General features: G+C 39.0%; 1 protein-coding gene across 8 annotated transcripts in view; it reads left to right on the top strand.

The window, feature by feature from the left end:
* Ip6k1 (inositol hexakisphosphate kinase 1) overlaps positions 1–22,988 on the top strand; it is a 67,530-nt gene that overhangs the window by 35,175 nt on the left and 9,367 nt on the right. For 3 of the 8 annotated variants that reach the window (XM_071615703.1, XM_027933994.2, XM_071615704.1), the window contains 2 exons: positions 14,892–15,242; positions 20,278–20,488. In XM_071615703.1, the coding sequence (XP_071471804.1) occupies positions 15,020–15,242; positions 20,278–20,488 (434 nt within the window). In that variant the 5' untranslated portion in view covers positions 14,892–15,019. Of the gene's footprint in view, positions 1–14,891; positions 15,243–20,277; positions 20,489–22,988 lie in introns of those variants that run through there. The other 5 variants (XM_071615705.1, XM_071615707.1, XM_071615708.1 and 2 more) reach the window with 3 other exon arrangements.

Genomic DNA, 22,988 nt, shown 5'->3' on the forward strand with positions numbered 1-22,988 from the left:
GGATACCAGTTCCTTTCCTTCTCTAAAGTTGGTGCATATCATTGTTATCAATATATAGGTAAATGTGTTTGAATATTCATGTATACTATTTTTTTTAAATATATTTTTTGGTTGTAGATGGACACAATACCTTAATTTTATTTATTTATTTTTATGTGGTGCTGAGGATCGAACCCAGTGCCTCACATATGCCAGGTGAGCACTCCACTCCAGCCCCATATATACCATTTTTGTATATTAAAAACCACCGTGAGGGTGGGGTTGTGGCTCAGTGGTGAAACACTTGCCTAGCACGTGTGGGGCACTGGATTCAATCCCCAGCAACACATGAAATAACTAATGAACAAAATAAAAGTATTGTGTCCATCTACAATTAAAAATATTTTTAAAAATCTAAATGACATCATACTAGAAATGATTTTTTTTTTTTTTAATATTAGGGATTAAACCTAGGGCCTCATACATGCTAGACAAAGGCTGTGCCACTGAGCTACATCCTTAGTCCTTTTTGTTTTGAGATTGGTCTTGTTAAATTGCCAAGGCTGGCCTTGAGCTTGCAATACTCCTGCTTTAGCCTCCCATGTAGCTGAGAGTACAGGCATATGCCACCATGCCCTGCACAAATACCATTTTTTAGCTTGCATCTCCAGTTTGGTTTCAAATTTTATTTATGTTGACATACATGGATCAGTGATTCAATACTGTGAACTTTATGATTACACCTGTTTATCCATTTTCCATTTTGATGTAGTACATTTTAAGCGGTTTCCCATTTTTCTTTTACAACAGTGTGCAGTAAACATACTTGAACTTGATATCTTAGGTATGTACTGGGTTGTGGCAGTTGTGTCTTTAGTTTTGGATTGCTGAAAACAATGGAGAGGAGATATTTCTCCCTGACTGGCCAGTGTTTGTTATGTCTTAACTTTTTTTTTTTTTTCCTTTGCCAGCATGAGTTAAAACGGCTCCTTATTTTAATTTGCATTTCCCTGATTACTTGTAAAGGGGTACATGTTTATTGGCCAGCTTCTCTTTTATGAATTGACTTTTTCCATTATCTTCTTTTGTAATTCTCTCATACAAAAAATAATTTTAATGTGGTTGGTGGTAGGAATGTGGATTTTAAGTGAGCATAAGGATCTTTTGGGATGATAGACGTGTTTTAAAATTGGATTGTGGGGATGATTGTACAACTTTGTAAATGTATTAAAAGTCATTTCACTGTCCACTGAAAGTGAGTGAATTTTGTAGTATATAAATTTATCTCAATAAAAGATGTTAACATTTAAATAATTTTAACACAGTCTGATTTGCCAGAGCTTTCCATTTTGGTTTGTGTGTCCTATGTCTTGTTTATGGAATTTTCTCTAATGTTGTCAAAAGGCATTACATTTTCCTAATTACCCTAAAGTAAGTTTTATTTGTACATTACATTCCTTTGTATGTTGGGAAATTATTACTGTTGGAAGTAGTCCAATTTTCTAGCTCCATTTGTGACATAAATGATCTTTTTCTGGTTGATGAAATGGGGTTTTAAATACCACCTCAATTTATACACACCATTCCCAATATTTGTTGAATCTCTTTGCTTGTCTTCCAAAATGTCACGCTGGTTTTTGTTTTTTGAGGTGTTGGGGATTAAAACCTGGCAAGGATTTTACCACTGAGCTATGCCCCCATCCTTCACCCACTGTTTTTAAGTCATGAGACCCTGAATTCAGTCTTCAACACTGCAAAAGAAAGGAAAATCCTCTTGGATTTTAATTGAAATTACATTGTATTTCAATATTGAGTGTTCCTTCATACAAATGTCTTCTTTTAGATCCTTCAGAAACATTTTATTGTTGGTCTAGATTATTTTTCAAGAAATTACAGCGAGGTGCAGGGGCCGTAATCCCAGCAGCTCTGGAGGCAGAGGTAGGAGAATCTTTAGTTAAAAGCCAGGTTCAGGCATTTAGAGAAGGTCTTAGCCACTCCATGAGACCCTATCTCAAGATACAAAATAGAGCTGGGGATGTGGTGCAGTGGTCGAGTCCCCTTGAGTTCAATCCCTGGTGGGCCCCCCAACACCACCCCCTGCCAAAAAAAAAAATAATAATAAATTAAAGCCAGTGGCTTGGAAGACTGAGGCAGGAGGTTTGCAAGTTGAAAGTCAGCCTCGCAATTTAGCAAGGCTCTAAAGCAACTTAACAAAACCTTGTTTCTAAATAAAAAATTTTAAAAAGTGCTAGGGATGTGACTCAGTGATTAAGTGCCCCTGGATTCAATTCCCAGTATCAAAAAAAAAAAAGAAAAAAATTACAGATATTGTATGTAGTTTTGGTTGCTGTTGTGAATGGGATATATTTAAATGGCTTTCATTTCTAATTTATAGATATATATAGAGGGGATGCTGTTAACTTATAGTAACATTTCACAAATCAGTGTGCATAACTTAGTGAATATTTATAGTATATAACAATATGTCACGTGTGCCTCCTCTCAATCAGTATTTTACCTAGAGTACTACTGTTGTTTTGAATTTTGTATAAGTAGAATTATACTACATGACCTGATGTCTAGAATATTTTCTTTTTTTAATATTTATTTTTTAGTTTTAGGTGGACACAATATCTTTATTTTATTTTTATGTGGTGCTGAGAATCAAACCCAGTGCCTCACACATGTTAGGCGAGCGTGCTACCACTTGAGCCACATCCTCAGCCCCTAGAATATTTTCTTGCTACATCATGCCATGCGTGAGGTTTTATTTTGTACATTTAGTTCCTTAATATGATTGGAAATTAGTGGAGTATTGTTGGAGGTCGTAATGTAATTTTATACATTAAAGATTCAGTTTTCTAGCTTAATTTACAGTAACATTTCAAAGATTCATCTGTATTGGGTAGTGGCAGTAGTTGATTCCTTTTCATTTTTTTTAAAGTATTCCACTATATGTATTAAAAAAAAAAAAAATATATATATATATATATACACACACATACACACATACATACATACATACATATATAATCACAGTTTATTTTCATTTCTTTTACAGAATTACATATCCCATTTATTAGTTTGCAAACCATAAACCATAAAGCCTAAAAGTCATTTTATCTCACCAACAGTTCTTGCTTTGAAAAAGGAAAGCAGCTAGGCATTGTGGCTCATGACTTTAATCCCAGTGATTTGCGAGGCTGAGGTAGGAGGAATGCAAGTTCAAAGCCAGTTTCAGCTACTGGCTCAAAAAAAAAAAAGGGCCAGGGTTGTATCTCAGTCTTTAAGTGTCCCTGTGTTCAATCCCCAATACTAAAAAAAAAAAAAAGGAAAGGAAAACAAATTAATATACAATTTCAGCAACATTTAGAAACTTCATTTTGCTTGAATAGAGATAATTCATTTTGGAGTTCAGTTGTGTATTCAAGGAGTTGGTTGCAATAATTAGAAAGTCAACCTAACTGCTGTAACTAGTATTTTTGTAATGCAAATTTATTTCCATTTGTTGCAATTTATCAGTGAGAAAAGCCAATAAGCAAGTTCTTTTTGTAATTAATCTCCTTCCTTTTATATGCGATAATTATGTTAAAACGTGGAACCAAAGTGTTTGAAAACAAACAGGAGAAACATTGTACGTAGGTTAGGGAGCTTAAACTAATAGGCACCATGGTAGAAATCTGGAACTCCAGAGGAGTAGACTGACAATTTTAATATAACCTTCTGGTAGTCAAAATAACTAATTGAAACACTTTTCCTTTCTGAATGGGGGAACATCAGTCACCAGGATCACTCTTACCTGAGCCATTCTTACTCTAGCATCAACATTTGTAGAAAAAAATCTGCCCTCCAAACACACCCCCAATAACCCAATCAATAAATGGATAATACAGGCACTTCTCAAAAGAAGAAATACAAATGGGCAACAAGTATATGAAAAAATGTTCAGTGTCTTTAGAAGTCAGGGAAATGCATATCAGAACTACACTGAAATTTCATCTCACTCCATTTAGAATGGCATTCATCAATAATACAAATAATAGTAAATACCAACAAGGATGTGGGGGGAAAAGGAACACACATATACACCAGTGGTATTGTAAATAAGTACACCCATTATAGAAATCAATATCGTGGTTCCTCAAGCCTGGGAAGAGAACCACCATATGACCCAGCTATACTATGCTTTGGTATTAAGAATTTTAAGTCAGCATAGTATATTATGCTTTGGATATGAGGTGTCCCCCAATAAACTCATGTGATGGACAATGCAGGAATATTCAGAGGTGAAATGATTAGATTATGGGATCCCATGACCTAATCAGTGAAATAATCCATATGATAGGTTAACAATTTTAATCGATTACTAGCTTGTAACTCTAGGCAGGTGGGGTGTTGTTGTAACACACAACTAAATTGGTCAGGGTCACTCCAAGTGAATTTTAGGTGATTAAATAAAGACAGACACAGAAAGTGCCTTTTTGGGTTCAGTGACTGCTCCTCAGCTATAGCTCCCACAAGGGTGGCAAGGCAGGCTTGAAAGAGAGGGAGCGTGCCTAGAACCTGGGCTTTATAGGAGAGATGCCATTCAGATGAGGCAAGGGGTAGGGTTACCACAAACAAGTGGGTGTAATCCAGCCCCTTGAGTGATGCCTATGCCTGGAGCTTCACCTCTCTTGTCTGAGCAGAGGTAAGGTCCAAATGCATTGCAATGGGTGCAATACTTCTACAGTACCTCTTTACTCAGGACTTAAAGTTGTGTACATAGCTTCTTTCCAGTGCGGCTCCCGACAGAGTATGCCCTTTGTGATTATATATTTTGTCCTTGTCTCCCCTCTTTGCTTCCTGGCTGCCATGAGCTAAGCAGCTTTCTTCCACCATGCCTACTCTTCTGCCAGAGTAAGGATGCTGGCCAGTCTCAGGCTCAGAGTAATGGAGCCAGCAGACCATGGACTGAGCTTCTGAAACTGTGAGCCCAAATTAAACTTTTCTCTCTCAGTTGTTCTTATCAGGTATTTTGGTCACAGCAAGGACAAGCTGGCTAACACAGGATAGGTACATATCCATATTTATTCACATAGCCAAGTTATGGAACCAACTTAGGTGTCCATCAACAAAAAAATGTGGTATAGCCAGGCATGGTGGCATATGCCTTAATCCCAGTGGCTCTGGAAGCTGAGGCAGGAGGATCGTGAGTTCAAACCCAGCCTTAGCAAAAATGAGGCACTAAGCAACTCAGTACAAAATAGAGCTGGGGATGTGGCTAAGTGGTTGAGTGGCCCGAGTTCAATCCGAAAAGAAAAGAAAAGAAAACATGGTATGTATACACATTGGAGTTTTATTCAGCCATGAAGAAGAATTAAATTATGTCATTTGATGGAAAATGGATGGAACTTGAGAGCATTATGTTAAGCAAAATAAGCCAGACTTCAGAAAGTCAAGGGTGGTTATGTTTTCTCTCATGTGGAAGGCAGGGAGAGAAAAAGGGAAAAAAGAGAGTAGGAGTTCTCATGAAATTAGAAGAGAGATTCAGTTGAGTAGAGGAAAGGGACAGGGGAACGGAGGAGGGGAGCGAATACGGAGATAGTGGGGAATGAAATTGACCAAATTATTTATGTGTATGTATGAATAGATCACAGTGAGTCCCACTATTATGAATAATTATACCAATAAAAATTAATTTAAAACATCTGTCACTCTGCCGGGCACGGTGGCACATACCTGTAATCTCAGCAGTTTGGGAGGCTGAGGCAGGGGATCGTGAGTTCAAAGCCAACCTCAGCAAAAGTGAGGCGCTAAGCAAATCAGTGAGGCCCTGTCACTAAATAAAATACAAAATAGGGGGCTGGGGTTAGGGTTAGTGTGGCTCAGAGATAGAGCACTCACCTAACATGCGTGAGGCACTGGGTTTGGTCCTCAGCACCACATAAAAATAAAATAAAGATATTGTGTCCACCTATACTAAAAAATAAATATTTAAAAAAATACAAAATAGGATGGGATGTGGCTCAGTAGTTAAGCGCTCCTGGGTTCAATCCCTGGTTTAAAAAAAAAAAGAAAGAAAGAAAGAAAAGAAAAAAGAAAGAATATCTGCCACTTCCTCTCCTCAGAAGTCATATCTCTGTTTTATTCCTGAGGCTATTGACTGTGTTGAAGAAAAGGAAGCTATCCCTGAAAACCCCACAAGCGAAGCCCATTGGTTCTTTGGAGCATGGTCCTTTGGTGATGAGGCAGATAAGGATTGAAACCACATCATGTATTTAGTGTGTAGGAGTTATCTACTGGGTGTTATTTTAATTGCAGTATGATTTTACCAAGCACAAGATAATCTATTTTGGCAAACCGAAGCCTAGATTGGTGATATGCTTTTCCTGCCTCCCCTAGGAGATCAGAACCTAATGTGAATGATCCAATAAAAACAGACATGCTAATCAAAACACAGTGGTCTAGGGACTGAGGCTGTAGCTCAGTGGCATAGTGCTTGCCTAGCATGTGTGAGGCACTGGGTTCGATCCTTAGCATCACATAAAAATAAACAAAGGGGCTTGGATTGTGGCTCATTGGTAGAGTGCTTGCCTAGCACGTGCAGGGCCCTTCAGCACCACATATAAATCAATAAAATAAAGGTATTGTGTCCAGCTACAACTAAAAAATAAATATTTTTTTAAAGAGAGAATTTTTAATATGTATTTTTTTAGTTTTTGGCGGACACAACATCTTTGGTTTTTTTTTTTTTTTATGTTGTTTTTTTTGTATGTGGTGCTGAGGATCGAACCCAGGCCGCATGCATACCAGGTGAGCGCGCTACCACTTGAGCCACATCCCCAGCCCTAAAAAATAAATATTAAAAAAAATAAAGGCATTATGTCCATCTACAGTTACAAAAAAAATTAAAAAACAGTGGTCTAATGGATAAATATTTAATGATACTCTTGATTCATTTCCATTTTTAAGATTTTGATCATTATACAGTTTTAATACTAAATATGGACATGTTTTAGGCTTTACTAGTGGAAACTTTATTTTTTTGGACTGGGAATTAAACCCAGGGATGCTTTACCACTGAGCTACATCTCCAGCTCTTTTTATTTTTTAAATTTTGAGACAGGGTCTCAGAACTTAGGATCTTTAGGGCCTCTCTGAGTTGCTGAGGTTGGCCTTGAACTTGCAGTCCTCTGCCTCAGCCTCCTGAGCCATTGGGATTACAGGTGTTCACTACCATGCATGGCAGAACTTTATTTTTTTAGAAGTAAAAGTTTAAAAGTAAATACTTTTCAGTTCAGTACATGCATAGTACAGACTATTCCACAGAAAAGAAAGACTAAGATTTTTTTCACCAAATACCCAAGTCATCACAGAAATGGTGAAGAGAGAGCAAGTAATCTGAAAGCAGAGCTTAAGATACTGAACATGATTTCCTATGAATGCTGCTCCTATATTTTTTTTGTGTGTGTGTGTGTTTGTGTTTGTTTGTTTGTGGGGAGGGTACCAGGATTGAACTCAGAGGCATTTAACCACTGAGCACGTCCTTAGCCCTTTTTATATTTAGAGACAGGGTCTCTCCAAGTTGCTGAGGCTGTCTTTGAACTCGTGATCCTCCTGCCTCAGTCCCTGAGCTGCTGGGATTACAGGCATGTGTCAGCGTGCCCAGCCTATAGTGACTTCTTTTAATACTCCTTAGTGCCCCAGTGAAGAAAGGAGAAATGTCCTACTTCTGACAATGGAAGAAAGGGGCATCGAGAAGAGAGAATTACAAATTTCGCTTCAGCCCTGAATCTGGACAAGTGCTGCTTCAGATTTGTATGTCTTAAGAAATTGGGCTATAGAAATCAGTTACAGTTGCTGTTCATTTGTCATATGTTTTTCATTTGTCATAACACATGGACATCAGGATGACTGGGGAAAGTATGGGGTCCCTTTGTTTCTGGAAATGTTTTTAAATACAAGATTTTCACCAGTTTTAGAAACTGGGTTAAATCTCAAAAGATCCTAGACACATTTGAGCAGTGAAATTAAAGTGGCTGTTTTGTAAAGTTCAAGCACTACCCTCCTTGACACTCAAGAAACCCTTCTGGCCTGCTCAGAGGAGAAAATTTTATTAATCTTATATAAAAAACAGAGTAAGATAGGTAACATGAGTACACATTACTTGGGACTAATTGTACACAAGAGGGTAGAATTTGGCCATGATTTCTGTAGTGACACAACTCTCAGATTATGGACTCCAGGAAGAAGAAGCACATCAAAACCAAGACTCCAATCTAAAGATTCCCCTCTACCCACAGCTTTTAGCTCTCTTCATTATAGGCATGTCCTCCTATTCTTGTAGTCAGGATTCCCTGTGTGAAGGAAGTATTCAGGAGGCCTGGAAACCCGGAGAGACCCTTGGTTATTATATACCTTCTCCTCATCTGAATTTAATAAATTTTTCCAGTGCTGCTAGGAGATTGGTGGAGGACCAAACAGACTCCCGTCCTTTAGGCTCTGTGCACCATAATGATTTGCATTGGGGATTTGAGTAGCTCTGTTGAACATACTGAAAGGAATCTGCTAAGTGTTGTCTAGCCAAATTGATGTTTCTGTGCTGGGGAAAATACTGCCTTTCTGAGATTTCTCCAATGAGTTCTGATATCATATCTTATTACTCAAGTCTTTAGTAATGACAAGGATAAAGTACTTCTTGCCATGTTTGTATCATATTTGGCTATTTGGTCATATTGTGCAGGAAAATGCCCAGGATGGCTGTTGTCATGCTAGGATATTAGTGCTATTGGCCATGTTTCACAACATGATCAGGAACACTGTGACCATGATCTTCATGTTGGCATGGGACCCAAAAAAGCTCAGAGAGCTGATGAGGTTTAAGATATAGAAGGCAGTGGCATCATGGGGAAAGCTCCAGAGCCATTGACAATAATAGGAACATCCATGGTCACTGGAAATATAGTATAGAAGGATCACCGTTGTAACGGAATCTTCTAGAGTCTTCCTAACTGTAGTTAATTCTAGAGAGGGTAGAGGATAAACCTGGCCATCTCTTTTTCTTCTGGTGCTTCTATGGGAGAGAGACTTCCTAGTCTCTCTTGAGTGGAGCTGCAGGTACTTAAAGTTCAGCAGGGGCTGTTGGTGATTGGAGTGCTGTCCAAGGAGGGCTAAGCCAGCTTAAACGTGGGCTCATTTGGGACATAGGCTTTTTTTTTTAATATTTATTTTTTAGTTGTATTTGGACACAATACCTTTATTTATTTATTCTTAGGTGGTGCTGAGGATCAAACTCAGGGCCTCGCACATGCTAGGTGAGCACTCTACCACTGAGCCACAAATGCAGCCCTCATTTGGGACATAGGTTTTTTTTTTTTTTTTTTTAAAAACCCATGACCTCACATGCTAGCCATGTGTTCTACTACTGAGCTGTAGCCCTTCAGCCTGGGGCCCAGATTCTTGCTGAAGGATTTGAAAATATTGCTTATGTAAAGTACTTTTCTCACAGAAAGTTGGGGAAATGTAAACAATCCAATTCTTTTAATATTATTATTATTAGATGTTGATGGAGCTTGATTTTATTCATTTATTTATTTATACATAGTGCTGAGAATTGAACCCAGTGCCTCACACTTGCTAGGCAAGTACTGTACCACTGAGCCACAAATCCAGGCCCCAACAGGTTCTTGATTTGCCTTTTGCTATCATTCTTCCTTGTCCAGCTTAGCAGTAACACAGGAGGCTGAGGTGGGAGGATCACAAGTTCAAGGACAGCCTGGACCACTTAGCCAGACCTTTTTCTCAATAGCTCAGTGGTAGAGTGCCTGTGGGTTCAATCTCTAGTACTTGGATAGGGGTGAGGAGGTGGCATAGGAATCAGTCTTTCCCTTTATTCTCTCGTGGTCTTTCTTTCTTTTTTTTTTTTTTTAATTTTTTTAAAGTTGTTGATAGATCTTTACTTTATTTATTTATTTTTTAATTTTTTTTAATATTTAGTTTTTAGTTATTGGCGGACACAACATCTTTGTTTGTATGTGGTGCTGAGGATCGAACCCGGGCCACATGCATGCCAGGCGAGTGCACTACCGCTTGAGTCACATCCCCAGCCTGATAGATCTTTTTTTATTTTTTAAAATTTATTTATATGTGGTGCTGAGAATCAAATCCAGTGCCTCACATGCCAGGCAAGTATGCTATCACTGAGTCATAGCCACAGCCCCCCTCCTGGTCTCTTGACATGGTGTTAAGCTATTAAATTCCTTTCTGTTCCTGTTGTTCTTATAGTATTTATATGCCTTAGAAATTACAGAGGAAAGGAAGAGTCTGTCTGCTCCTGTGCCTTAGGTCTGAAACAGATGTCATTCACTGCATGAGTCCCTACTGCCTGATGAGAGGAATAGATGACAGGTTTAATGAAGAAACAGCAAAATGAGGAACTGAAATTGTACTGCAAGAAAAAATACCTTGAGGAATAAGGGAGAATTTCTTTTTTTCTGAGATGTATTAATTACAAAGTGATTTACACAGAAAAAAAAGATAACAAATCCTAATATATTTAAATGAATGGTAAATTTGTGAAATATTTACCATATGTAGATTGTTTTATCATACTTGTTTTTCCTCCTGTGATATTTGCAGGGGGCAATGCCTAGTTGTTCCTCCTTTTTAAAATGGAAGAGTTTTTTTTTTTAATTGGTATTAATCTAACAACCACCCTATTACTATTGTTATAACCAAAGATTTTGTGGAATATTATTTACTTGAAATTCATATTGAATTTCAGATAGCAAATGTATAAGAAACACCACTATTTATAAACCACATAGTTAACCTCCTATTTATGCCAAGTAGGAAATAGACTACTATTTGTAGTTTCCCCAGGGAAATTTGTGCCCAGTCTTTGGAGTCATTTACAAACCCCCAAAACCTCCCAAAACACATACTTTTCTTTTTTGTTACGTTTAAATCATGGTCAAAAGAAAACAAACCAGAGTCCCCCATGATTTTAGTTATTTGACATTATTTTTTTTGAATACTTTGTAGCTTTTAAAGAATTCTCAAGTTTTTCTTTATGCTGTGCTTTAATCTATTTTTGTGTAAGTCTAAAAAAGATAGGAAAAGATGGGCATGGTGGCCAGGCCTGTAATCCCAGTGGCTCAGGAGGCTGAGGCAGGTGGATCCCAAGTTCAAAGCCAGCCTCAGCAATTTAGCGAGGCCCTATCTCAAAGAAAAAAAAAAAAAAAAAAAAAAAAAAAAAAAATATATATATATATATATATATATATATATAAAGGGCTGGGGATGTGGCTCAGTGGTAAAGTGACCCTGGGTTCAATCCCACTGTATAAAAAAAAAGAAAGAAATCCTTCCTTAAGTCCACTGGTATTCTTCCTCATCTGTAGGCTCCTGCTTGTAACTTTCTCCCTTTTCCGTTGTTTAAGTGGGGGGAGGTAGATAAAGGGACGTTGGATTTGATTGGTGCATGCCCTATGGCGTGTGTGGAAGTACCACACTGAACCTCTTTGTGTGTATAATTAATACATGTCAAAATAATAATGAAGATTCTAGAGCTACATCTTTCATTTTGGGGATGAGGAGGGTATCTTTCTTGTTGTCAGTGAAGGGTTTGTTCTTCAGTTGTCAGAAATTTCAAGTTTCCTTGTCATCAGAAAACACTTATTCACCTGGTGATGTGCAAAATGAATTAGGTGGAGATCTGTGGATGTTGATGGAACTCTTTTTTTGTCCTTTCAGTTAGAATGGTTTTGAAACTAATTGAACTGGCTTAGAGTATAGGGATATTTATTTATTAGGTATTGGGGGATTGAACCGAGGTACACTTAATCACTGAGCTACATCACTAGTCTTTAGTTTTTTGGGGGGGTTGGATACTGGGTCTTGAGCCCAGAGGCACTTAACCACTGAGCCACATCCCCAGCACTTTTTTATTTTATTTTATTTTTTTAGTTGTAGTTGGACACAATACCTTTATTCTGTTTGTTTATTTCTTTGTGGTGCTGAGGATCGAACCTGGGGCCTCACACGTGCGAGGCGAGCGCTCTGCCGCTGAGCCACAACCCCAGCACCCCCAGCCCTTTTTTTATATTATATTTAGAGACAGAGTCTTGCTGAGTTGCTGAGGGCCTCACTCAATTGTTGAGGCCAACTTTGAATTCACGCTCTTCCTGCTTCAGCCTCCTGAGTCATTGGAATGTGTGCCACCACGCCCCACATATTTTTTATTTTGATACATGGTCCAGCCTCTAATTTGTCATTGTCTTGACTCAGCCTTCCGAGTCACAGTGTGTGCCACTGTTCACAGTGGGAAATTTATTTTGCTATATAACCAGACTTTTAGTACCTCAGTGATACCAGAGGGGGCCCTCATTTTGGTTTTCTGTTCGGCATATTGGCTTTTTCTTCAGGGTGGTATCTTTTTAGAGTGACAAGGTATCTGCAGTAGTCTCAAACATCACACCTAGGCAGAGCAATATCCAAAGGAAGAATAAGAACAACTCTGTGATGTTTCTATAGGAGCAAGGTAATTTTTCCCAGAAAACCCATGACCAATTTCCCCTCATATCTCATTGAACACGAGGTGCCACATGCCCTTTCCTAAATCAGCCTCTCGTAAGAATGGGGTTACTGTTCAAGATTATTCCTGAGTCTGAATATAGTTCCATGTTTCCTGGATATTTGGCTACCTGAACAAGATTGGGACTCTTAGTGAGAAAGCAGCAGAGAGGAACTTATTTAGGGAACCAACACCAGCATCTAGAGTGTTCTCAGTTAGTGGTTTCCATGGTAGCCTCTGTGGTCACCAGACTTCAGGGACAACTTCTGGTCAGATGAGTCAGAACTCTAGCTGTTTCTGATGTGTCCAAGACTGTGCCCTAGGTGAGTCAAGACCCAGCTCCCTCTGCAGATCCCACAGAGTTAGCAGTGGGCATGTCTTCATTTTATAGGTTAGGAAACTTGGAAAAGTTCACTGACTTACAAAGCTCTACACCCAGTAAGCAGGGCTTCATGGAGGGTGAGACTGTTCTGGGCACTTGTTTTTCTTGCTAGGTTTGTTTAAAAAGTAATTCCAAAACAAAGTTATAAAAAAGTGACAAATTTTTTACTTTTAGGAAAATATTTCAAATACTGAAAAGCTACCCATGGCTTTTTGTGGACATCATATGGAAACAAAGTATCAAAAGTATAGATCTGACTGGAGATTGGACTTCTGCCTCTCAGTTCTGTGGAAAGCAGTGGAAGTTGCCTTGCGTTTCTGAGTCAAGGGAATACCTGTTTCCTTTAACCTTCCTCCTGCCCGGTTCTTCAAGAGACTCTCTTTTTCCCAGCCACCAGTAACACAAGCTAGGAAAGTTTAGCACTCTTCCTGGTAACCATAGATCCCAGAGAGAAGCTCAGCCACAGAGAAGTCTCTTTTAACCTGACCAGGGCCAGGGCAGGAGCCTGTGAACAGTACTGACTAGAGTCTACTGTCACAGTGGATGCCTTCAGAAACCCTTACCAGACCTCCCTTAGGGAGCAGGCCCTCTACAATTGCTTCCCCACTTTCTGCTACATCTGCTCTTGGAGTTTCTGTTATTTTTATATTGTGCTTTACTCACTGTTGTGGCTGGAATTATTTAATTCATTCAGACAGATCTTTCTTTCAGCATTTATTATGTGCTAGAAAATGCCTTGGACCCTGGTTGGAATAAAGAAAGAATGGTTTGGTGGTGATGATAGATGAGTAAATGACAGTACAGTGGTGTATTGCTGTGGTGGAGTTAGCACATTGCACCATAGAAACCTGTGTGCACCAGACTTGGGTTTAGAGAGAATGAAGACTGGGAGAGCTCCCTGCAGCAGGGAGATGCTTTGCTCTGAAAAGAGGACTAGAGAGTAGATAATTGGGCTAAAACATGTGGGAATACAGGTGTGTACCACCACATCTAACTTAGGCAGGCAGCTTTGGATTAAATTCTGTGGTTTGACAGTGATGTTCCTATGTAGCCCATTGTCCGTAATTATGAGGTCCAGAAAATAATGTTTTATACTTCCAACCCTACAAATAACTTTATTTTTCTCTTTTTATCTTAATCTTTTAGATGTAGTCTTGCTTAGTACATTCCCTAATACTGAAAATACATTCAGTATTAAGGAATCTGGTAATGTTTTAATTTTCTTAAGAGAGAATTGACATTTTTATTTGGGTACAAAATTTTTTTCCCTGTTCCATTGGTTGGTATAAGTGAGACAGAAAAGTGTTAGACATGGTTATAAATTGACAGCCATAGATTTAAGGTAGAAGAAATCTGAAATCTGAATTCCTCTGGGAAAAGAAACTCACTAAATGACTTTTCCTCCTTGCCACCTTTAGTAGAGAAGTTTGGATGCTAATATGACCTAATTCCTTAGGCAAAAACCCTTCTCTTGAGTTAGGAAGAGCCCCTAAACAGAATAAATTTCTATTTGCTTTTTCTAATCCCTTCACCTTTCAGTGAGAAGTAAACTGAGGTAGTTGCTTTCCTGATAGCTGTTTCCTTGACCCTTCTCCTGCTGTACTGTAGCTGTAAAATCAAATCCAAGAAAGTAAGAAGGGATCTAAGGAAAGAAGAGAAGATAGGACTCTGTGCACAGAAAGATAGATGGAGAAGACTAAAGTTGCATTATTCAACAAAAATTTATAACTGCCCTCATGTTCTAGGCAGGGTTGTATATGCTGGGATACACAGAGTAGGGAACAAAACAGGCTCTGCTCTCGGGTTGCTCTGAGGACACTGTGACTTGCCAGATATTTTTTTGGTTGTGGCTTTGGTGGTGCTAGGGATCAAACCCAAGGCCTCATATGTGCTAGGTAAGTGCTCTGTCACTGAGCTATATCTCTAGCCTTTGGCAGATGTTTTGATTCCCTTTTCCTGTCTTCTTTTCTGTAGGCTAGAATAATAAGCTGAGTGGACTCTAACCATTGGCCTTCAACTTGCCAGCACCTTGTACCTAGCTCTCCTTTTGTGGCTCATGTGCTGCATCCTCTGCCCTCAGTGTGCAACTGGGCCCCAACGCAATGTGTGTTTGTCAAACCATGGAAGTGGGGCAGTATGGCAAGAACGCAAGTCGGGCCGGAGACCGGGGAGTCCTCCTGGAGCCCTTCATCCACCAGGTGGGAGGACACAGCAGCATGATGCGCTATGACGACCACACTGTGTGCAAGCCCCTCATCTCCCGGGAACAGCGCTTCTATGAGTCCCTCCCTCCTGAAATGAAGGAGTTCACCCCTGAATACAAAGGTCAGTCAATGGCCATTTTTGTGAGAGTAGCAGCTGTGGCCTTATAAACTCAGTTGTCTGTTTTGTTTACCATGTGATATGATCGTCGTCTTCTGGTGTCAAAGCAGCTAAGTTACTTTAAACAAGGCAAAATTAGAAGCTGAAAGTGTCATAAAGGTCTTTAGACCTTGACAGTTGAACTCACTAATAGGTAAAGCTGAGAAAAAGTCAGCTTAAAGACCCAGTGCTGCCTTCAAGATTTCCTATTTGGAGGTAGATATGGTGGCACATGCATGTAATCCCAGTGACTCAGTGTTAAAGTGCCCCAGGGTTCAACTGCCACTAATAGAAGGGGGAAAAAAAGTTTTTAGATAAGGAAAGAAGCAGACAGAGAAAAAGTCTCTGGCCCTAGAAAAGGACAAATTGATGCTTTCCAGGTTAGGGCAGTTGCACAGCTAGCAAGAGGCTCTGTTGATCCTCTGTTGTGCTGGGGGAATGGATTTATGGAAATTTCTGGGACTTGGGAGTCCTTTAACATTTTATGGAAGAAATAATGTTTTAAAATGTGAGTTAATTTTGTAGAAAGAACCTGTGAATACTATACTGGAATGAGTCACTTTATTTTAGCATCTGATCCTTATGCATTTTTTATATTTATGCATTTTTATGATTGCCCATTGTAAACTATTTTTTTCTTGTTTTCTTTTTTTTTGATACTGGAGATTGAACTCAGGGGCACTCAACCACAGCCACATCCCCAGTCCTATTTAGAGACAGGATCTCACTGAGGTACTTGGAGCCTCACTTTTGCTGAGGCTGGCTTTGAACTTATGATCCTCCTGCCTCAGCCTTCTGAGCCGCTGGGATTAGAGGCACATGTCTCTGTACCTGGCTAAATCTTTTTTTTAGGTTCTGTTTTTATAAAATCCCCTTTTCCCCCCACTGGTGTTGGGAATTGAAACAAAGGCCTCATGTCTGCCAGGCAAGTGCTCTACCACTGAGCCCTAGTCCTGTAATTTTCTTTTTGAGGAATTGTCAAACTTTTTTTCCACAGTGGTCATACCTTTTTACATTCTTAGTAGCAGTGTATGAGGTTTCCTATTTCTCTATAGCTTTGCCAGCACTGTTCTGTTCTTATTTCTCTTTTCTTAGCTGTCCTAGTGGTTATGAGTGAACTCTGATTAGGCCTATGATTTGCGTTTCCCCAGTGACTGATGTTAATTAAGCATGTTTTTCATGTGCCTGTTGACTATTTGTATAATAAATCTTCTTAGAGAAATGTCTATTCAAGTCCTTTGATCATTTTTTAATTGGGTTGTTTCTTAAAATTTTTTTGGTGGGGGGTTACTGGGAATTGGATCCAGGTCATTCTGCCACTGAGTTATATCTCCATTCCTTTTTGTTTGTTTGTTTGTTTGCTTTTTGAGACAGGATCTTGCTTGATTGTTGAGGCTGGTATTGAACTTGCTATCGTCTTTCCTCAGTCTCCCGAATAGCTGGGATTGAAGTCTTCTTAACTACCACACCTGGTGTTTCTTAACTCTTAATTGGCCAAAAGAAGTTTTTAGAATACCCCAAGCTTTTTTTTTTTTTTTTAATCTTAGGGTCTTAACTTGGAATGTTCTTTGTCCACAACTTCTCCTCATCCTTCAGTCTACCCAGATACTCCTTCCCTGATCATCCTATATTAAGTGTTCTGCTCTGTAAATATTTCCAATTTTCTTTCTTTTTTTTTTTTTTTTTTGGTGGGGGGGATACTTGGGATTGAACCCAGGGGTGCTTAACTGTTGAGTCACATCCCCAGCCCGCCTTTTTTAAAAAATGTATGTTTTAGTTTTTTGTTGTAGTTGGACACAATATCAATTTTTTATTAATTTACTTTTAGTGGTGCTGAGGATCAAATCCAGGGTCTCACATGTGCTAGTCGAGCACTCTACTGCTGAGCCACAACTCCAGCCCCTCCCCAGCCCTTTTTTACATTGTATTTAGAGACAGGTCTTGTTGAGTTGCTTAGGGCCTCACTAAGTTGCTGAGGCTGGCTTTGAACTTGCAATCCTCCTGCCTCAGCTTCCCGAGATGCTGGGATTATAAGTGTGTACCACTGCACCTGGTTTCACTTAATTTCTTCATAGCACTTAGCAAAATCTGTAATTATTTTGTCCATGTTTACTCTTTGTTTCTCACATTAGCATATAAGCTCTTTGAAAATATAGACCTTAATTTGTCTTTTACACTAGTAAGCAGAAGACCTAATATCTAGTAGATGCTCAGTGAATACTTGGTAAATGAATGAGACAAATCTTATTTGCATAAATATACAGAATCTTTGACATTCCCCCTTAGTACAACAAGCAGTAACACTAGATGATTGTGGTTGATATACTAATAAATGAAAATCTGTTGCCAAGATATGGAACATTATTGGTGGGTTTTTTTTCTTTTTTCTTTTTTTTACTTTTTTAAAAGAGAGAGTGTGAGAGAGAGAGAGAGAGAGAGAGGGAGAGAGAGAATTTTAATATTTATTTTTTAGTTTTTGGAGGACACAACATCTTTGTTTGTACGTGGTGCTGAGGATTGAACCCGGGCCGCACGCATGCCAGGCGAGCGCGCTACCGCTTGAGCCACATCTCCAGCCCTCTTTTTTCTTTTTCTTTTTTTCTTTTTTTGTATCAGGGATTGAACCAAAGGTGCTTAACCACTGAGCCATATCCCAGCCCTTTTTTATTTTGAGACAGGGTCTTACTAGGTTGTGTATAGCCTCTCTAAATTGTTCAAGCTGGCTTCAAACCTGTGATCCTCTTACCTCAGCTTCCTGAGCTGCTGGGATTATAGGCATGTGCCACTGTGCCTGGCTCCTTATTGGTACTTTTTTCTTAGCTTGGTTGAGTTTTAAAACACCTATATTGGGGCTGGGGATGTAGCTTAGTTGTTAGAGTGCTTGCTTCTCGTGCACAGGGTTCAGTCCCCAGCACTACAAAAAACAAACAAACAAAAACTCTATGGCAATAAATAGGTGGGCTAGTATTCATACATGTATTTCCTAGCTTTGTCTGCTAAAAGGGCTTAATAGCAATGATACGTCTGTAGCAATCAATATATCTAACTCTATCATCTTGATTTTTCTAATTACCATTTCCACAATTACAAGAAGCAGAGCTTCTTGGTAAAATGATTGGCTTCTAAGTTGAGACAGGAAAAGTAATTCCTGTGATAAAAAGTTTAAAAAAAATTTTTTCAAAAATAATGGAAGTGCATGTCAAAAGTACTTAAAGAGCCAACTTTAAAAGAGTTCCAGTGGCCAACTCAAGAAGAATTTAAACAAAATATTCATAAATCCACGCGAGTATGAAGGGACTGTTCTTACTTATGGAACTCTAATTCCTTTTAATTAATAAATATAGGAACAATGATGAAAACAAAATGTCCAGTAGGCATACAACACAGTAATAATTGTAGCAAGCAAGAGCCATCATGGATCCTAAAATTACTGGGCTAAAAGTATAGTAAGAAACAGGATATTTAGAGAGTCTCAAAGCATCTACACATAAAATGCTCATAAATTACAACAGGAAAAAAGCTGTATAGTGGAAAAGTCCAACATATATCATCTTAACTAAGTGATCAAAGTTAAATCACCAGTAACAAGACATGGGACCTGGGTTGTATCTCAGTGGTAGATCTCTTGCCTAGCATGTGTCAAGCACTGGGTTCAATTCTCAGCAATGCATATAAATAAATAAAAGGTTCATTGACAGTTAACAACAAGCAAGGCATATACCTCCTGAAATGATGAGGACTCAGGTTGCTGCCCAGAATAAATGGCCTCAATTTAATCATGAGGAAACACAAGATAAACCAAATTCAGGAACATCTTAGAGAAAAACCACTAGTATTCTTCAAAAGTGTTGTGGTCATTAAGGACTGAGGAATATTTCCAGATGGAAGGAGACTAAGGAGAATTAATGTGAAATCCTAGACCATAAACAGAATTAGTGTGAAAACTGCCAAAATTTGAAGATTAGTTAATATCATTATGTCTGTGTAATTTACTGGGTTTTTTTTATTTGTTTGTTTTTAATACTTATTTTTTAGTTTTAGGTGGACACAACAATATCTTTATTTTACATTTATGTGGTACTGAGGATCGAACCCAGTGCCTCGTGCATGTTAGATGAGCACTCTACCACTGAACCATAATCCTAGCCCCTAATTTACTGTTTTTGATATTGTAAATTGTGCTATGGAGCAGGCACATTGGCACATGCCTGTAATCCCAGCAGCTCTATAAAACAGATTGAAATTGGAGTTTAAAAACATTCCCACAATGGGGACTGGGACTGTAGCTCAGTGGTAGAGCATTTGCCTGGCACATGTGAGGCACTGGGTTTGCTCCTAGCACCACATAAAAATAAATAAATTTTTGTGTCCATCTACAACTAAAAAAAATTTTTTTTTAAGAAACATTTAAAAAGGACTGGGATGTGGCTCAAGTGGTAGCGCGCTTGCCTAGCATGCGTGAGGCACTGGGTTCGATTCTCAGCACCACATAAAAATAAAATAAAGATATTATGTCCACCTAAAACTAAAAAAATAAATATTAAAAAAAGAGAAATATTAAAAAAATTCAGGCCCAGATGCCTTCACTGCTAACTTATGCTAAATATCAAAACCAAATATTATCTACGCAAGCTCTTCTGAAATTTTCAAGAGGGACTACTTCCAAACTCATTCTAGAAGCCCATTATAAAAAATATAAAATATTTTTCATGAACCTACACATATGAACAAAATTTTAGCAGATCAAATCAACAATATATTAAAATGATAATACAACATGACCAAGTGGGATTTATCTGAGTAAACAACAGATCAGGGTAGAGGTGGTAGTCATCTTCTTTTGGAAAGATGATGTCTGCTGGCTGCTATTCCTCTATCAGTCAGTATTTGGTTAAGGGAAAGTAAAGCCTGTGTGCAGTGGAAATGCAGATGCTAATAATCTGTGCTACATGGAACCAGCCTGTTGACATTTGTTTACTGGCTGCCTTTTTTTCAACAGGTGTGGTATCTGTCTGTTTTGAGGGGGACAGTGATGGTTACATCAACTTGGTGGCCTACCCTTATGTGGAAAGTGAGACCATGGATCAGGATGACACATCAGAACGGGAGCAACCTCGGCGCAAACACTCCCGACGGAGCCTGCACCGGTCAGGCAGTGGCAGTGACCATAAGGAGGAGAAAGCCAGCCTCTCCTTTGAGACCTCTGAGAGGTAAGAGGATGGCAGGCAAAGCTTCAGTTATAATCTTTTCCTGCTGGCATAAGTACTCAGGACATATTTAGAGACCTGACACATCATGGGGAAGCATTTTCTAAAATTCAGGAGGATGATTAGTATTCTTGGGTTACCCTTGCAGGTGTGGCCTCCCCTGTGTGTCACATAAACCCAGTGATGCATCTTTCTGGAGATGGCCATAACTAATTAAGAGAGACTGAAACTCTCTCAACCCTTTGGAAGCAAGGATGCCCTGTACTGGTGACAATAGGTTCTGTGGTTTTCTGCTATGTCTCATACACATAAGAGAGAATGTTGAAAAGTATTGGTCTACAGTGAGATTGCAAATGCTTTCTGACTTACAGGATGTCCAAGCATGAGACCCATGATAGGCCATGCAGTCTAATATTACCCTAATGGTTTTGTGTCTAGCCTCTGTAAATCTGATATCAGTAATCCTATCCCTGAACCTAAAACTTATTGTATTGGGATTTGATTTTTCTCAAAGATTTGGAAATCCTTGTATTTCTTGCAAAAATTAATGTGAGCTTCCACTAGGATGGATATAATCAAAAGGATGGACAGTGAAAGTAATAACAGGAGTATAGAGAAATTAGAATCCTCCTCCATTGCTGGTGGGGAAGTAAAGTGGTGTAGCTGCTTTGGAAACAATCTGGCAAGACTTCAAAAAGTTAAACCCAAGCCAGGCACAATGGCACCTGCTTGTAATCCCAGTGATTGAGGAGATTGAGTGAGACAGGAGGATCTTAAGTTCGATGCTAACCTGGGCAACTTAGTGAGACCCTGTCTCAAAAAGGGGGTTAGGGAATGTAGCTCAGTGGTAGAGCGTGACTGGATTTAATCCCAAGTACCCAGGGTTGGGGGGAAGGTAGTTAGTCACTTAACTCCTAGGTATTTACCCAAGAGAATTGAATAGTATATTCATACAAAACTTGTACATAGATTTTCTTAGCATTATTCCTGATAGCCAGACCATGGGAACAACCCATGTCCATCAGTGGGTAAATGGATAAGCACAGCATGGTACGTATATCTGTACACTGGAATTTTATTCAGCCCTTAAAAAGGAATAGAGTACTGATAAAACATACTATACAGATGACTCTTAAAAACATTAAGTGAAATAAATCAGACACAAAAGACCATATACTACATGATTCTATATATATATAAAGTAGTTAGAACAGGCAGAACCATAGAGAGCGAGCAGTTTAGTGCTTGCTTTTGTTAGTAAACACAGTGGTAGTGGCAAATAGAGAGTGACTGTTAGAGGTGACACAGTTTGCTTTTGGGGTGAATAAAATATTCTGAAAATTAAGTAGTGGTTATATCCTCAACCTTGTGAATACAGTACTAAAAAACCACTGAGTTGGGGCTGGGGATGTGGCTCAAGCGGTAGCGCGCTCGCCTGGTGTGCGTGTGGCCCGGGTTCCATCCTCAGCACCACATACAAACAAAGATGTTGTGTCCGTCGAAAACTTAAAATATATATATATATATATATATATATATATATATATATAAAAATTCTCTCTCTCTCTCTCTAAAAAAAAAAAAACAACACCACTGAGGAGTAAAATTAATAACATTAGTATGGACTGAAAATAAAGTGAACTTCCTAAAATAGTGAAATAAAAATTGTACAATTAAATTACTTCATATTTAATTTCATTTAAGTAAGTTTCAGTGAGTAGGGTGCTCTATGACTTGATTCAGAAGTTGAAATTGGGGCGGGGCTGGGGATGTGGCTCAAGCGGTAGCACGCTCGCCTGGCATACGTGCAGCCCGGGTTCGATCCTCAGCACCACATACAAACAAAGATGTTGTGTCTGCCGAGAACTAAAAAGTAAATATTAAAAAAATTCTCTCTCTCTCTCTCTCTCTCTCTCTAAAAAAAAAAAAAAAAAGAAGTTGAAATTGGGGGTTGGAACTGTTTCCCAATGGTAGAGCTCTTACCTTGCCCTTGGTTCTGTCCCTAGCACCATGCACACGAAAAAAAAGTTGGGAATTTTCTTAGATGTGGCAGTAGTTCATCCCTGACATCAGATCAATTCACCAACACTTGCTGTCCACACTAGCTCCCAGCACTTTGTTCAGGGCCTAGGACATTCTAGCCCTCTTCACTTACCTTGTGAATAGTTCCCATTTATGTGAGGAAGCACAGAAACCCAATAGGACTCTGGCTGGGTGTGTGATGAATCATTTCCTGCGCCCTCAGTCAGTGGTTCTCTCTGGCCAGGTCAGCAACTGTGATGTAAGGAGAGTGCTACATATCCACTTCTTAAGTAAGCATTGTCTCCATATGTTGAACATTCTGTGGACAGATTAACTCTGTCCTGTGGAAGCACTTCTGTGTTCTTTTCATTCCCTAAGGAACTTCATCTTAACTAGATAATTGGGACATAATTTGCTCAATGACAAGGAATGTTCCCCAAGTCTGTAGCTGGCAATGGGTGTTTCTCTCCCAGAAGCTCTT

This window comes from Marmota flaviventris, chromosome 8 (genome assembly GCF_047511675.1).
Source record: "Marmota flaviventris isolate mMarFla1 chromosome 8, mMarFla1.hap1, whole genome shotgun sequence".
NCBI classification, from domain to species: domain Eukaryota; kingdom Metazoa; phylum Chordata; class Mammalia; order Rodentia; family Sciuridae; genus Marmota; species Marmota flaviventris.